General features: G+C 37.6%; 1 protein-coding gene across 4 annotated transcripts in view; it reads left to right on the top strand.

Annotated features, from left to right (window-relative positions):
- Positions 1 to 15524, top strand: part of fkbp16 (FKBP prolyl isomerase 16) — a 30289-nt gene that overhangs the window by 13585 nt on the left and 1180 nt on the right. For 3 of the 4 annotated variants that reach the window (XM_032583297.1, XM_032583277.1, XM_032583287.1), the window contains exons 5-8: positions 12097 to 12314; positions 13584 to 13765; positions 13965 to 14042; positions 14999 to 15136. In XM_032583297.1, the coding sequence (XP_032439188.1) occupies positions 12097 to 12314; positions 13584 to 13765; positions 13965 to 14042; positions 14999 to 15136 (616 nt within the window). The remainder of the gene's footprint in view (positions 1 to 12096; positions 12315 to 13583; positions 13766 to 13964; positions 14043 to 14998; positions 15137 to 15524) is intronic. The other variant, XM_032583308.1, reaches the window with a different exon arrangement.

Here is a 15524-nt window from a genome sequence, read left to right as displayed (position 1 = left end):
CAATATAAACTGCTGAATATATTTGTTTTCCAAGCTTTCTAAGGCTGACCTTTGCCTTTTCCAAAAAATTGGGTTCTTTCTGGAGAAAGAAAGTGTTGCTTCACTCGTGTTTATTACTCATGGTCCGTATCTCTGCGCTGGAAGAGAGATGAAGGAACCCTCAGATGCAAGCTGCTCCTGTGTGACAACTTGTCTAATAAGTCAGGAGGTAGCTGCTAATGATTCTCAGGCAGGGTTGGCCACAAAAAGGAAGCTGAATCATTGTTGGGTAAGATTAGAAACACTTAGAGAGCCAACCTTAGGTTCTTTTTCAAATGTGACAGAGTGCAACACTCAATAAACCAGGGCTGTTCCAGTCCTGGAAAGCTGTTCTGCAGCTTTTAGATTTCTCCCCCCATTCCAACACATCTGAGTCAAGTGGCTAAATCCCCTCATCAGCAGCCACACAGCCAGACAGAGGTCTGTTGACAAGCCATTCAATTGATTCAGATGTGTTTGAGGTGCATCTAAAAGTTGTTGGATTGTTGCTCTTCAGAACTCGACTTGGGCACACCTGCTACAGCTGAGGGTGTTGACACATTTGGGCAAAAACAGTCAAGTGATAAAATAAGGAAACCCTTTGTGTGGTTTTCTAACATTTTAAGACATATGGATGTTTGACAAATATTTTAATAATACTAGTACATATTCAAGTAAATAATAATAATAATAATACAAATAAGCAGTAAAAACGAGGGTTTTCCCATGTTTACTCTTTCTTAAAATGGCCAAAATCAAACACAGAACTATCACAGCAGGAACATATGGGAATATCTCTCATTACTGAGCATTTTGAAGGAGGTTATCCCTCTTCAACCTCAGGCATTTAGTTTTGTATGCCCCTGACTAATATTGAGAATGAACTCCATGGTTAGATCAAAATGACTGTTTGAGTCCTTCAGAAAGTAAATTACAGTAGCATATGAGTCGAGAAGAAGTGCCAAGCTAAAGTTTAAAAAAAATTCTTTGCATGTTTATTTTTGTTTGTTTGTTTTGTTGTTGCTGCTTCTTCACAAAAATGTGTCCATTGTTCAGAGTTCTGGTACAAAACCTTACAGTAGCTCCGTGTGAACTAGACAGTTTGTATCTTTTTTGTTTCTTTAGTTCAAACAGGTACATCTTCATCCAATTTCTTAGGAATCTACACTGTAGAAAGAATATTTAGAAAATATCACCAAACAAAATTTGGTGATATGTTTTTTAAAAAAAGATGAGAAAAAAACTAAATTTAACAGCAGAAAGAGTATTTTACAAAACATTATTGAGATCAGAACCTTTGAGGATTATAATTCCTAATTTTGCTCGGAGGAGCAGTTAGCAAGCCCATAAAAAAAATCCTCACGATCTTTCAAACTTAGATCAGTCTGATCGGTCTCTGCTTCGGTAAATGCAAATTACTGACTGGTCAATTTTATTCCATGGCAGCCAGAAAGAAACAAGTTTAAGGTGTGAAGGTCAGCTATGGAAGGTAAGCAACATCTTGTGCCTTAAAATGCATTCTCATGCAATCAACCTTCAGAGACTCTGATAACCAGGGTCTGCATGTTCTGCTTCTAATTTGCAAAATGATATCCCAGGGACGATGACATTTCCCTGTGGGAGTTATCTGATTTCACCCATGTTCATGTGACAGTTCAGGCTTGGAAAGGAAATTATTTTGTGATTGCTATCTCTTTATGACATTTAAACCCTAACCAAAATCCCATTCATAAAGAAAAAGGGGCTTGTTGTAACAAACATGAATGCTCATTACAACATGGTCAAATATATTTCCATCATCTCTATGCAAAATTGCTTACGTAGACTTTTAAGACATTCACTTTTTAAACAAGACTGTCTTTACACTGCCTTTGAAGTAAGCAGACCTTAAGAGTAACTGGCTTACTGGTGCTTCAGTCAGAATTTGCTTGACCATTAGAGACCTTTAAAGTTCAAATAGTGATACCTTAAACAGCTGGAGATGCAGATTATAGAATCTGTAGACATAATATCTGAGCAAAGAAAAAGCTAAGCAGTTATTACTTACCTTTAACCTGTCAGAGCATCCACTTAAACTAAACCTCAGACCCTAGAGCCTTGGGAGATCCTGCCCTTTATCGTACATTACACACCTCAGAGTCATCAGCTTGTTCATGGTTATTGATCGGGAATTTAAAGTCAATCCTGGGATTACATATCATGAGAATATAACATTACAGGAACATTTATTAAATGATGATATCTGTGTTAGACTGCTTTTTCGAGTTTCTAAAACCAAGCTCTGCCTCAAGCCATTTTGAGGAATAATTCATGCAGTTGCTGCCGCACATAAGAGTCCAGACCTGAAAGATGACAGATTATTGCATAAGGCAGAAACTTCACTTGTGATTCGACAGAATGATGTTGATTTTTTAAGACTTTTAAACTGTTGACATTTATTTAATTGTTTGAAGCAGGTATATATACAATTCACATCTGATACATAGTAATAAAAATAAAGGGAGGTGAAGTAAGCTTGTGACTGGTTTGACAAACTAATGAGCTTCATATGGATTTAATCATGGCTTCTGTAATGCTGAAAACATTTTCACCTGAAATGGAGAGAACAAAACCCCAAATGAACAAGGTTTAGTTAGATTATCAAATTCTTGGGTCTTTCCATGAGCAGCTTGTACTGGTGGAAGAATCATTTTAAAATCCATTATGGGGATTGTCACATAGTTTCACTTACACTTGTAAACGAATATTCTTTCTATCTCTATAGAAACTTGTAGATGTACGGCTTCATTTCAGGTGCTACGTCTCAAACTCCAGTTTTCAAGTATCATTGACAGAACTCGTTGAACTGATTACATGCTGATATGACAATTGAGCCACTTGATTCGGGTGTGTTGTACCAGTTGTAGGACACTGCTAGAAAACAGGTATTTGACACCTTTGTTTTGGCTCATTCCTCTTAAAACTCTTAAATAAAGTGAAAATCTGCTGATCAGTAGACCCAAGAGAAAAAAAAAACTGTTTACCTTGAATTGGCTCATATTTTATTTCTTATCTGAAAAAACCCCACACACATTTTATGCTCGCACACCTAAACTCATGCATTATAGTTTATTTTCTTTTTAGTTAAATATATTTCATGAATTTTATAATTAAGTAGAAATAGTAATTGATACTTACATATTCTTACATACTTATAAATTATACACTAACATATTTTTTTGAGTTGTCCAGTCTTCAGAAAAGAATCATATAAAAAGATCTTGAATTAGACTTTTGTAAAATAAGACAAATTCAGAATCCTGATGAAACGGAAACACAAAAATAGCTAAAAGCAACCTCCGACTGTCACAGGTTATGTATCGGAGTTATAATTCTTGATGCAATCATTATACTTTAAATGGGTTGTAGAAAATAACTTTACATTGTCTGATGAAAAATCTCCCTGAAGAATATTGTATTAAACCTTCTGTGGCTGATAGTGGGAAACAATTTAACATCCAACTTTAGGAAACATGACATTTTTTGTGCTATGAAGCTGTTTTAACGTAAATCTATTGCATGTAATAGAGGTTTTGCAACAATGACAAGAAAGAATCACTGACCTTAGTACAGATATATTTTTTTTTTTTTTTTACAGACCTTTGCACAATGCACAAAACAAATCAAATACAGTAAAGCTAAAGAAAATCTCAGTCATCTCACAGTGCTTTATTCAGTGGAACAGAATCATGTTTAATAAATTTTGCATTAACTGTTCTTTTTCCGTCAAGACGAGTGCAAATGTTTGGCTTGGAAAGACACTGTAATGAACCGCTGTGAGTCAGTATTTATTGAGCCTCTGCTGATCTCCCACCCAAGCCAAGATTATATGTTTTTCTTTTTTTTGAAGCCACTTTCATACATGAAGTTCTTTTTTTAAATTGTGCAGATGTGTTGCAAAAGGCACTGATTTAGAGAAAAGAAACCCAGACAACTTCTCCAGAGGAGAAGGTGAAGGTCGCCTTGAGGTTTCCAGGGTACTTAGCACCAGGGAACGTGTCCTGATAAGAGTTTCTGCTGCTCCTCCCCTGTATGATGTTTTTACTCCAAAGTACTGTGACTGCGTCCAAATAGTGTTGTTTCAAAATAACTCTCAAAGAGAATCTCTTTATTTCATGTGATGTCTGGTATAAAATTACACAATAAGATATGATTTAGAAACCTCCTTTAAGTGCAATTGATTAATTTCTTTGTATATATGTAGTAATTTGGGCCAAAGTCAGCGGTTCTTGTCACTGCAGGGAAAACGTTACATTTATTCAACTCCTTGGTGTGATTCTCTTGTTGAGGTTGAAAATTAACTAGAAAATTATATGCAATTGAATACGTAATGGATATCATTTTAAAACTTGACATGTAAAAATAGAGTATGAGTGGCCCGTCGGTCAAAATGACGAAAAAGTCTAGCGCAACCTCCGAGTAAATGTAAAGAAAAGAAGTTGCTCATTATTGTTCCTACATTTTAAGCTGGATGCATCAGATCATCACATTTATTCTGGAACTCTAAATTTGCCCAAAACCTTTTCCACTTCTGTCAGCTTTTGTACATGCAAGCTGACTTTCTGTACTTAATGAAGTTTTGTTGCTAAATGAGTCTTCAGATGTTCACCAAAATTAAAAGGTCTGAAAAAAAAAACCATCTTCTGCATGTTGTCTGAAGCAGAGTTGGCATGCATTTTAAAAGGCCCATGAAAATATGCTGCAGGTTATATGAGGACTTTAATGGAGCTCAGCAGCCAGGATGTTGGCAGTAGATACCTTTGATCCCTTCAAGTCCTCTTTCATTTGGCCCCACTGCTGGAGGACGAAATAAAAAAAAGAGAGAAAAGCACATGCCGAGGGAGCAGATAGAAAGGGCCTCACACCATAGTTTGGTTTCTTGAATTGCGACTACAATAGCGGGCTGATTTGCTCCAAATTACAACCAGAAATAAGAGAGGAAAAACATCTGTGACGTCTCAGCAACGTCAGGATTATAGTTAAGCCTCTTTGCATGGTGGTGGGTGGATGCCGCGCTTGCATCCAAGAGTCAAAACAAACACATGGCTGAAAAACAGCAGCAGACCTGTTTCACGCTTATGAAAAAAAAACAACCTCATAAATCCCTTTGGATCTTGTATTATCATACAAGCCCCAGGCTATATTTATTACACCATATTAGTGTGCTATCTGAAGTTGTAACCATAGAGACCGGGATGAGGCACATGGCTGGCCTTCCCATCATTTATGGAGTGTGTGACGTCAAAGTGACCACTGTTTTCTTTCTCAGAGGGAGGTTTTTCCTTTTGTTCACAGCAGCGAGGGGTCTGCATGACAGGCAGCAGGTTGAGTCACTTTCATAAAGAAGCAGGCTCAGCCACAACACACCAGTGTAAGTCAGCAGTAATGAATTCATACCCTTCTCATAACATAAGGACGTCCTCTCTTATGAACATAAAATGACTGGGATCTCTAGTCTGATCACTACAGAAACATTTCTGACTGAAATGTGTTTATTAATTCAGCGGGGAATAATCCTTCCATGTTAAGAAGCAATTTTTTTTTTTTTCAAATTCCATCTTTTACATCCTAAATAATTCTTTTGAAATTAATTAATAACACAGAAACCTATTTCTGCCACGCGCCTTCCCCACACAACTCCCCTAGACTAGTGGCAGCAGCAATTAGCAAACACCTGGTGAAACTGCATATCTGCTGAGCTTCTTATATTAACTTCTTCTCAGTCCAAAGCTCCTGAGAATTGCTTCAAACAACAGCATCAATGAGAAGCATTGTTGTGATGACCTGTTGAAAGGGAAGTGTCAGAAAGGGTAGAAACTTCTTAAAGAGAATGTTGTCAGACAGATTCTAAGTGACTTCCATATCTGGTCTGGTCATCAGGCCTGGTTGGGGCCTAAAGAAACTGAATTTCAATTTTTGAAAAATTCATTTTATCACTTTTAATTCATTATATTAGATAGTATGAAAAAAAACAATTTGCAATTTGTTCTGCTTTCATTTGTTCATGAAAGCACAACAAATGATCTGCTTTCATGTTTAATGCAAACTTAACATCAGCTGTCAACGTGAAATGGAACAAGCTTTTGCAGCACCAATGAGACCTTCACAGAACTGCTGGGCTTAAATTACTCTATTTACTAATTAGGCAACTTCTGAAGGTAATCGGTACCACTGTTTTTCTTTTAAAGGGTAAGGTGGATAATTTGACACATATTTTTCTTCTGTTTCACAGTGATGTCCTATTTTGTTTTGGGTTTTCATATTAAATTATACTAAAATTTACAGAAGTTTGTGGTTGTAATGCAGCAGGTGCTCCTGTTACTCATTGTATAAACACATACTATCTTCATTAATAAAGCCCTAATATTAATTTTCAAAAAGTGAGAGAAAATGGTGTTAACATTTCCTTTTTGTGCGATCAGTTTGTTCAAAAGCTGGAAGGTAGTTTGAGGCCATTGCTGCTCACTTTATGAATCATCCGTTGTTTGCAGTTCCCTGTTCACGTTTGCAAAGGAATCTCCTTACCCTCACCACCTTCTGCTTCCTGTTTGCACTAATAGGACCCTGGAGGCTCTCTGGATGAGCTCAGCTCAGCAGCTCACTGGTGTTGTGCTAATCTGTGTTGGCCTCTGTAACACCAAAAACCTCATAGATCTGTAAATAGGATAGATTTCTAACTCCTCATTGGTCAAGTTGGGTTTGTTCAATGTCCACAAGCTAGTCTCAAAATTCATTAGTGTCTCAGGTAAAGATTGTGATCAAATGCTCTGCATTATGCCTTGTTTTTTTTTCTTTTTTCTTACTAACTGCTGATCTTCAAAGCTTTACACTTGTCGAATCCCACAGTGCCAGACTACGTCCTGCCCATCAGTGTCTTTGTGAGTCTCTGTGACACTTTATCCACAGGATAATTTGTCATTTAGTATTCAGTGCATCAATGTGGCACATTCACAGTAGTTAGTGTTGCTTGCACTTAAGCAGCAATATCAATGAGTCATCACCCCTCAAATAATGTGCCTCAGTCTGTGTGAGTCAGAAGCAACAAAGCGGATAATTTGACTGTTGGAAACTGATCAATAGTTAATGACATGATGAGTGAGGGGTTTCACTGGAGCTGTTTACAAAATTAAACATTATCCAAATCTACAAAAGCCAGTTTTAGTTTCAGAAATACATACATACGTACATGTATCGATTAAAATGCTTTATGGCGTAAAGCAACCCCTACCTTCAGCGATGATACAGAATAATGATAAAATTACCTGTTTTAACTAAGTCACTCAAACTAGTTGCTTTATTAAGTATGCATTATTAGTCTGAGGTTGAACCCTATTTGCCTTATGAACTACAGTAATTCTTAATAACATAGATTCAATGAGGTGTCACAAATATTCTAGAGATTGTAGGGATCAATCCTGACAGGATAGCAACATGCAATTGCTTTCTTAACACCTGCGTATTCATGATACCAATCTCCTGCTACACCACATCTTAAAGATCAGTCGGGTTGAGCTGTGATGACAGTAGAGGCCAGTTTAGTACAGTTAAAACACTGTTATGGTTACAAAAAATCAGCTTGAGAGTATTTGAGCTTTGAGACATAGTGCATCATCCTTCTGGAAATTGGATGAATTCACTATGGTCATCTGTGATCTTAAATGGAAGGAGATGATGCTGAGGTTGGCTTTGGTGTTTCAGCAATAATCAGTTGGTAGTAAAGGGCCAAGTTGTGCCTAGCAGGTATCCTGAGCACCATTACATCACCACATTCCTGAACTGCTTCTACAAAGCAGAATGGATCTGTGCTGTCATAAAATTTTGACTGTCATCTAAAAGTTTGTTGCACCAGAAAGTTTTTTCCAACTGGTCAAATCTTGATAGGCCTGCTTGAATTATAGCTGTTCTTTATTGTTATTAGTTTACAGGAGTGTCACCTTGTGTGGTGTTCTACTGCTGCAGCCCATTTGTTGCAAAGTTTGACATTTAGAGATTGTACTGCACATAGTTTTGTTGTATGGACTGACTGAGTATTTGTTGTCTGCCATATCACACCACTCTGCCTATTCATTCTCCACTTCTTTACCATGTTTAGATGCTAAAATACCTTGAGTTGCTGCTGCATGATTAACATAGGTAATTTTATGCTAGCAAGCAATTGAACATATTATCAAAAGTATTGGGTCACTTGTAATTATCATTAAATGTAGGTGTTAACATTACTTCCATTGGCCAAAGTTGTGCCACTTTGGTTTGGCAATTGCTTTTACAAACATTTATTAAAATTTGGTCACTCTGTGTTGCTGGGAAAGGGTGCCCTCTTTTGTGATAATTGCTTTCCTGAAATCTCCTTTTTACACGATCAAGTGTTTGATGTATCTTTACTTAGTGGAAGCAATTGAACAGCTTCTTCTAAGCTTCCAGCTTCCAATTGAACTGTATGAATTCACTATGGTCATCTGTGATCTTAAATGGAAGGAAATAGAGAAAAAAACTGCAATCTTGTCATCAAGTAGTAGGCAGTGAATATATTCACAGAGTAGGCACAAGACCAACTGAGATGCTCAATATCCCAAAGTCCTCCACGGTATGAAGAGTCAAGCAAAGATGCCTCAAGAGAAGACTGACAGAACCCCTGAATAAATGGGCTAACTTTTTAGCACGAGTTAGATTTCATTTTGTTTTTATTTTGGACTCTTTAATAATTCAACTTTTTGAGCCATAAGCAGAAAACCGCAAGCACAAAGTTATCAAGTAAGAACTATAACTGAATCCAGTTATCCTATTAAAGGTATATTTGCAGTTTGCAAACAGAGCATTTAAGCTTTGTCCCCTTTTCACACTATCTGAGAGAATCAGCCTGCTGCAAATTGCACAACACGGCAGCAGATTAGAGAAATACAACAAAGTTCACCAATAAAATCGTTCACAGATTGCTTTACATCAACAACGTCTTAGTTCGTAAACAAACGCATACTCTCAGCCTTGTGGGAAGGAGTAACATTTACAGATGATGCCAGACTGTCAGCTTTGTGTGTGCTTTGTTGCATGTGCACAACAGAGATATTGCCTGAAGGCTTGTGAATGGCTATAAACACACACAGAGCTTTTGTGAATAATTAAGGCTGGAGTTGCAGCTTGTCACATGCAATGTCTGTAAATTATAGACATCTCTTATCCTAATGGGATATAACATTACACTATTTGTCCTATTATGTGCACACAAGGGTGTTTGCTGTGCAGCTGCAATGTAAAACTCAACTAAAACACACACGATGCACTAGCTTTTTGGCTGCACTAATCTGCCAGCATTGGACCAGAAATAAAATCCATTACAGTCTGTACACATAATGCACATGCCCCAAAGCTGGCATGAGAGCCTGTGCCTAGTGCAGATGTCTACACAAAGAAAGAAAAATAGTAATTTGAACAAATATATGTTGTTTTAGTTTCACATACTCAGTAGCTGGCTGGTGTGTCCACAGTCTCACAGAAATGTACAACTCTGCACACATTTTGGTGCTAAAAACACCCCGAGCAGCAAAAGAGACAGAAACGAGTTAAATGAAAGCCAATCAAGCTGCTGACGTGACGACTAAAGGAGGCAGGCCTCATGTAAAATTAGCTTTTGTTGAAAATAAGATAGCGAAAATGTAGGGTTTTTTTTTTTTGTTTTTTTGTTGCTTTCCTGCTTTGCTTAAAATATTTAAAACTGGTTCTGAGCCAATAATTAGGGTAACGGCATGCAAATGTTTACTAGAAACATTAAAGAACAAAAAGCATCATGAAGAGGGATAGCACTAGCATGAATCACAAGGGACACTTTGAGGAAGGGAAGGTTTCATTTATTTTATTTACTGCAGAGTTCTAACTGGAACAACATCAAATAAGTCACATAGATTCAGTTTAGTTTCGTGATTTTGATTTAATTCCCTTGCAGAAAAGTAATCACTTTTGTTGGTGGCCAGAGAAGCAAATTTGATCTAAAACCATTCATCAAATTTCCACAGCATAAACTACACTGCAAGTATGATTGTTTATTTGCTGCACACTGTTACATAAGATATAGCCTTGAATGTTATCCAGTGTTTTCTGATAAGAGTGGCTCAAAGTGGAGACAGTTAAACTGGGGTCATATGTTGGTAGACAGTCGTTTCATAATACTTTGACACCACCAAAATAGTGGTGACTGTGGCGATTGTGCTCAGATTCCTGAAGCCTGAGCTCGGCTGCTAACTTCACACCCCTGTGTGTGCTGAGTGTGATACAGGGCGAGGCCTCTGGAGGGGAACAGGTGAAAGGGTAACATGATCCCTGACGCAGCAGCATATTGTCTGTGTACACAACCAGTTGTGTTGGAGTAACATTAACTGTGTCAGTGGCACAACCAGTTTGAATAATTCATGACTTGACACGACTCTCAGAGTTATCATTGTCATGAAACTACAACAGTGTCAAGGCAAGCAGAAAGCTAAACTTCACCAAATTGTGACTTAGTGTTAGAAGTTTTCTGTTTTAACTGAACCCAGGGGATCTTTTTTTTTTTCTTTTTACATTTAGTTGTTAAAAGTGACCTTTTAAGTGTATTTTTGTAATATGATGTATTGAACTCTACTGCCAACCTATGATCTTTCCATCTTATTACCTCCCTCTGTCACACATCTGGAATCAGAACCTCCACAGTGGAACTGATTATGGACCATTGTGAGCCATGAGTGCACAGGAGACACATGATTAAAAACCAAATTAACTTTCTTTCAGAGTGACTCTTGAGTTCGCTGAAGCCATCGGGTTCGTACGAGTTTCAAATACTTGCCCTCTTAAATGAGCTGGCATGGCTGAGACATCTTTGAAGGTGTTATTGTTAAAGTGTGTAGGCAGCTGGATCCAGTTCAAATTAATCTGTACAGAGATTCACTAATGCTCCTTCAGCACCATGATGGTGACTGTTTGTTGCTTTACTCAGTACACATGACCAAGCATTATAATGTCGCATTATACAACCTCATTGTGTAACATCAATGTGAATAAAAAGGCAACAGTCAACAATAAAATAAGGCATATGATATCGCATATTACCTTGATATCTATTCTGAGGAACATGGTGGTGGAAACGTTATGCTGTTGGGGACAGAGAAGCTGGTCAGAGTAGTTTAGAAGATGGACGAAAGAAATACAGAACAATCTTGGTAAAATAAAAAAAATGTGTTAGAGACTAAAACTGACTTAAGACTGGTGCAGAGGTGTACTTCTCAGAAGGACAACCCTAAACATAAAAGCTGAGCAACAGTACAATGGTTAAAATCCAATAATTTTCATGAATTAAAATGGTCCAGTCAAAGTACTGACCTAAATCAAGGTGAAAAGTTAAAATCTGTGGCAAAAAAATATTCACAGAAGCATTCCATGTAATCTGGCTGAGCTAAAGCTATTTTGCAAAGAAGCATGGCCAGACATTTCAGTCTATAGGTGTGCAAAGCAGAAACTTTCTTAATACTTTCTGCCATATTTGCAGCAAAAGATGCTTCTAGAAAACACAAGAGCGCACATCACTTTTCATATTTTAATTTATAAAACATTATGTCAAATTTTTCTACACAATATTACAATGTAAAAGTGTTTACACAGGGTTGAGTTGACAACCAAGTAAATTCCAAGTTACTCCCAATGGCAACACATAGAACTTAGGATGGGACTGTATCCATTTTATTAGTGACATGGAAGTCAATTCTTTTTTTCCCCGTCAAACTCTAAATGGAAACAAAGAATACATGCATGATGTGACAGAAGCACAACAAAGAAAATGTATTCATTAGGAAATCAGGAAAACGTTAAGGAAGAAAAGGATGTTTTTTGGTCTCTGTCATCCACTCTGTGATACAGAGACGCATCACTGAGTGATGCGTCTCTGTATCTGTAAATATTTTCTATATTTACAGAAAATATCTGAACAAAAACATAAAGAGAATTTGAGAAAAGTAGGGAACTTTATTAAAGGAAAATGTACCCTGGTATTAACTTTGCTTGCTTATGTCTGTGCAGAGAGCCTGACATCCCTGCATGGGCTCCACTACTCTACCAACTGCAGCTGCTGGACATCAGAGACAAACCAGACCCGGAAACTCTGCCCATTGCTGACCGCATCCGCATTGGCAACCAGAAGAGAGAGCGAGGAAACTTTCACTTCCAGAGAGAGGAGTACAGCCTGGCTGCCAGAGCTTATTATGTAGCTCTGGAGGTGCTGACCACACACAGCCAAGGTATCACTGATTTAATGATTGGGTATTTCTATACTGGTAGCTATAACAGGGGCATGTGAACAAACACTGCAGGTATAGAATGTCATTTGACAGGAGTGCTCCACTAATCGCAGCGTCTCTATGCATGGCTGCGTCCATCTGTGCTGAGCGCCGCCGTAAATGCTTTCACTTAATTTTTTTTGCATGATCAAAGCCAATCAACTTTCCCACCATTTCAACCTCCTTAATCACGGTAATTATCGACGAGGCAGAGAAAGCCTGAGGGAGAAATGTGGCTGAATAAGACGATGAAGTAAAAACATGAGCTGCCTCATAATGAATCAATAAGAGCTGAATGCTGAGTGAATCCAATGCGACACCGAAGAGAGGAGTCTGTTCAGATCATACAGATATTGTAATCAGTCAAAGAGAAGATGAAGAATTAAACTGGAGAAATGCAGTTGTTATTATATTTACAGGTCTAGCAAAATTTTAAATGATTGGAATCCAACTTAAAGTGTTCAAAAGCAAACACCAGAACAGGTGTATTAATACAGAGATTAAATTACACACAGGTAACATTAGAAACGTTCTGCTAAAATCATCCATAGAACAGTTTAAAAAAAAAAAAAATCCAGCTCTTATTTAGTGAAAAAAGTACCAGATTTGTCTTTATCTATCTATTCCACCTTGAGGAAACAAACATTTCCATGAAAGAAAATCTAAATCATTTCCAGCCTTTATTTTAGTGGCAGGACACAAACTGGTGGAAGTAGTAGCAACTATTTTGCTGCTAACAGCATAAAGTCAAAACTAGACATTCCAGAAAAACAAATTTAAAAAAAATCAACACATTAAAGACAAATGGCTAAAATCAGCAATAAGGTTAAACTTGGTACACTGAAACTGTTCATAAACTGCTTGAATTTGTGATCCAACAAGTCAAGAGTCCAGAGTAAAATGTCTTTGTGTGAACAAGTCCTCATTTTTTTGGTCAATACCTCTTTCAGTTGGACGTCTGGGTCTGGTACAGACACCACGCAGGAGAAGGAATACTATAACCAGCTGCATTAAAAAGCAGAGCATGAACCACTGGGAATTTTTTCTTGAAATTTGCTTTTTTTAAAATAAGGATTAAAAGAAAAAAAAATCATCCCTCCCAAGATGATTTATGCAACTACTTTTTTCTCCCCCATTTGTTTTTTCTTTTTTGGTTTATAATAAAATGAAATCAATCCAGTACCAAGTGCAGGGGGGCATGCAATGAGCTACATGCCTGTGTCTGTGCAGATGGAAATGATGTTGGCATGAAGGAGGAGGAGGAAGAGGTGAGGGAATACCGGGTGAAGTGTCTGAACAACCTGGCCACCGCTCAGCTCAGACTGGAGCAGTTCGACGAGGCACTGCACACCAGCCGGGACGTCCTGACCCTCCAGCCCAACAACGTCAAGGCCCTTTTCAGGACCGGAAAGGTGAGAGTCAAGTTATCACCGAGAGATGTAATAAAACATCTCACTCCATCTCTAATAATGACCACACATGGCGTTCTTTGAAATCTGTATCATCTTGTGTTAGATATTATTTTGAGGGAAAATTATATTGGGACATAATTACTTTAATTTATGGGTATTCTAGAAGTGCTCACACTTCAGGTCTTCTAATCTCTTTCAGCTGCTGTCAGATAAGGGTGAATACAAAGAGGCCATGGAGGTGCTAAAACAGGCCTTGAAACTGGAGCCAACCACCAAGGTGAGATCATGTGGCTGAGATGATCCTTCCTCTTTTTATGTTCCTTCCTAACCTGCCAGTAATGTATTTTGGAGGATTTCATGGGATAGTCCAACACAAATTAGTGATTAATTGTGCTGTGGAAAAAAAAAAAAATCAGATTTTTATTTTTTTTTTTGACAAATCAAATTGAGTCCATAATTCATAGATCCTCCTTTTGATGCATTTCCAGCTGTAAATTATTTGGATGACTTTATCAGCCGTGCACAACTAGAACCTGAAATCTTTGATCAGTCTCATTTGAAAAATAGTTCAGTCAGATTTGCTGAAAAGCTTTAGATTATCCTCCAGACTTTGACTGGATCATTTTAACAGATGAATGTGCTTTGATCTATCTGTTGCAGCTCTCACTGATGTTTAGAGTTGTTGTCCTGCTGGAAATTAATCATCTGCTTCAGTATCTTGTCTTTTGCCAAATCTAACAGGTTTTTCTCCATGTTTGCCCCATATGTGGTACCATCCACCTCCTTAACTTTGAGCAGCTTTAATGCCCCACCCACCTCAGCACAACTTTGTGTTGGTATATTCCAGAGGTCTGCCACTTGCAGCTACAGCTCTTTAAAAGGTGGAACCTTGCAGCCTGTTGAAATCAAATCCAGCATGCACTCAATTAAAGCTGTAGAAACACCAAGGATGACCAGTGGAAGCAGCTCAATTTTAAGCTTCATGCATGTGAATGACAAAAATGTGATTTCTTGATTTTCTATGCTTAATAAATTTGCAAAAATCTCAATAACTTTATTCCACATTGTTATGATGGGATGTTGTGTGTGGAATTTTGAGGAGAGAGTCATTTACTACAATCTCAAATAAGGTTGTAACATAAAATGTGGAAAAAGTGAAGTGCTGTGAACACATTACTTATGCACTGTATAATTTCAAAGTTTTCGTAAAGACATGTTCTTGTGTACACTTAGGCAATCCATGCAGAATTGTCCAAACTTGTCAAACGACAATCAGGAGGCAAAGATACGCAACAGTGGAGACTCAAACCAGCAAAGGTGCTCGGAGATGATATTACACCATTCCTTATCCCTTCTAAGAAAAAGTCTCCAGTAAGCCATTAAATAGAGTAGAAACCAGATATTTACAGACATTTACATCTGCTGTGTAAGAAGATGCCCTGTGACAGACTGTTGATGCCTCTCAGACAGGCAAGAATAAGAAGATAGTGGAAATGGAGACAAACTTATGTTCTAGGTTAGTTAGGGTTACTAATATTTCTTTACATTTGCTAAATGCCATAAAAAAATATTGTTTTGTATTACTTATCTCAAATGTATAAGTTTATGTGCTCTGAGAACACCATGGCTCCAATAATCTTTTTTAAAAAGTAAGCATAAACACCATGGAATTTCCAGTGATCATGTTCATGTGTGGATCAACAACAGAAGAAATTGTAAAGCTAAATTAGTTAAAGTCAATGCTTTGCAGTGGCTGTCA

This window comes from Xiphophorus hellerii, chromosome 2 (genome assembly GCF_003331165.1).
Source record: "Xiphophorus hellerii strain 12219 chromosome 2, Xiphophorus_hellerii-4.1, whole genome shotgun sequence".
NCBI classification, from domain to species: domain Eukaryota; kingdom Metazoa; phylum Chordata; class Actinopteri; order Cyprinodontiformes; family Poeciliidae; genus Xiphophorus; species Xiphophorus hellerii.
Note: the sequence above shows the minus strand (reverse complement) of the source record. Positions and strands in the feature narration are given on the sequence as shown.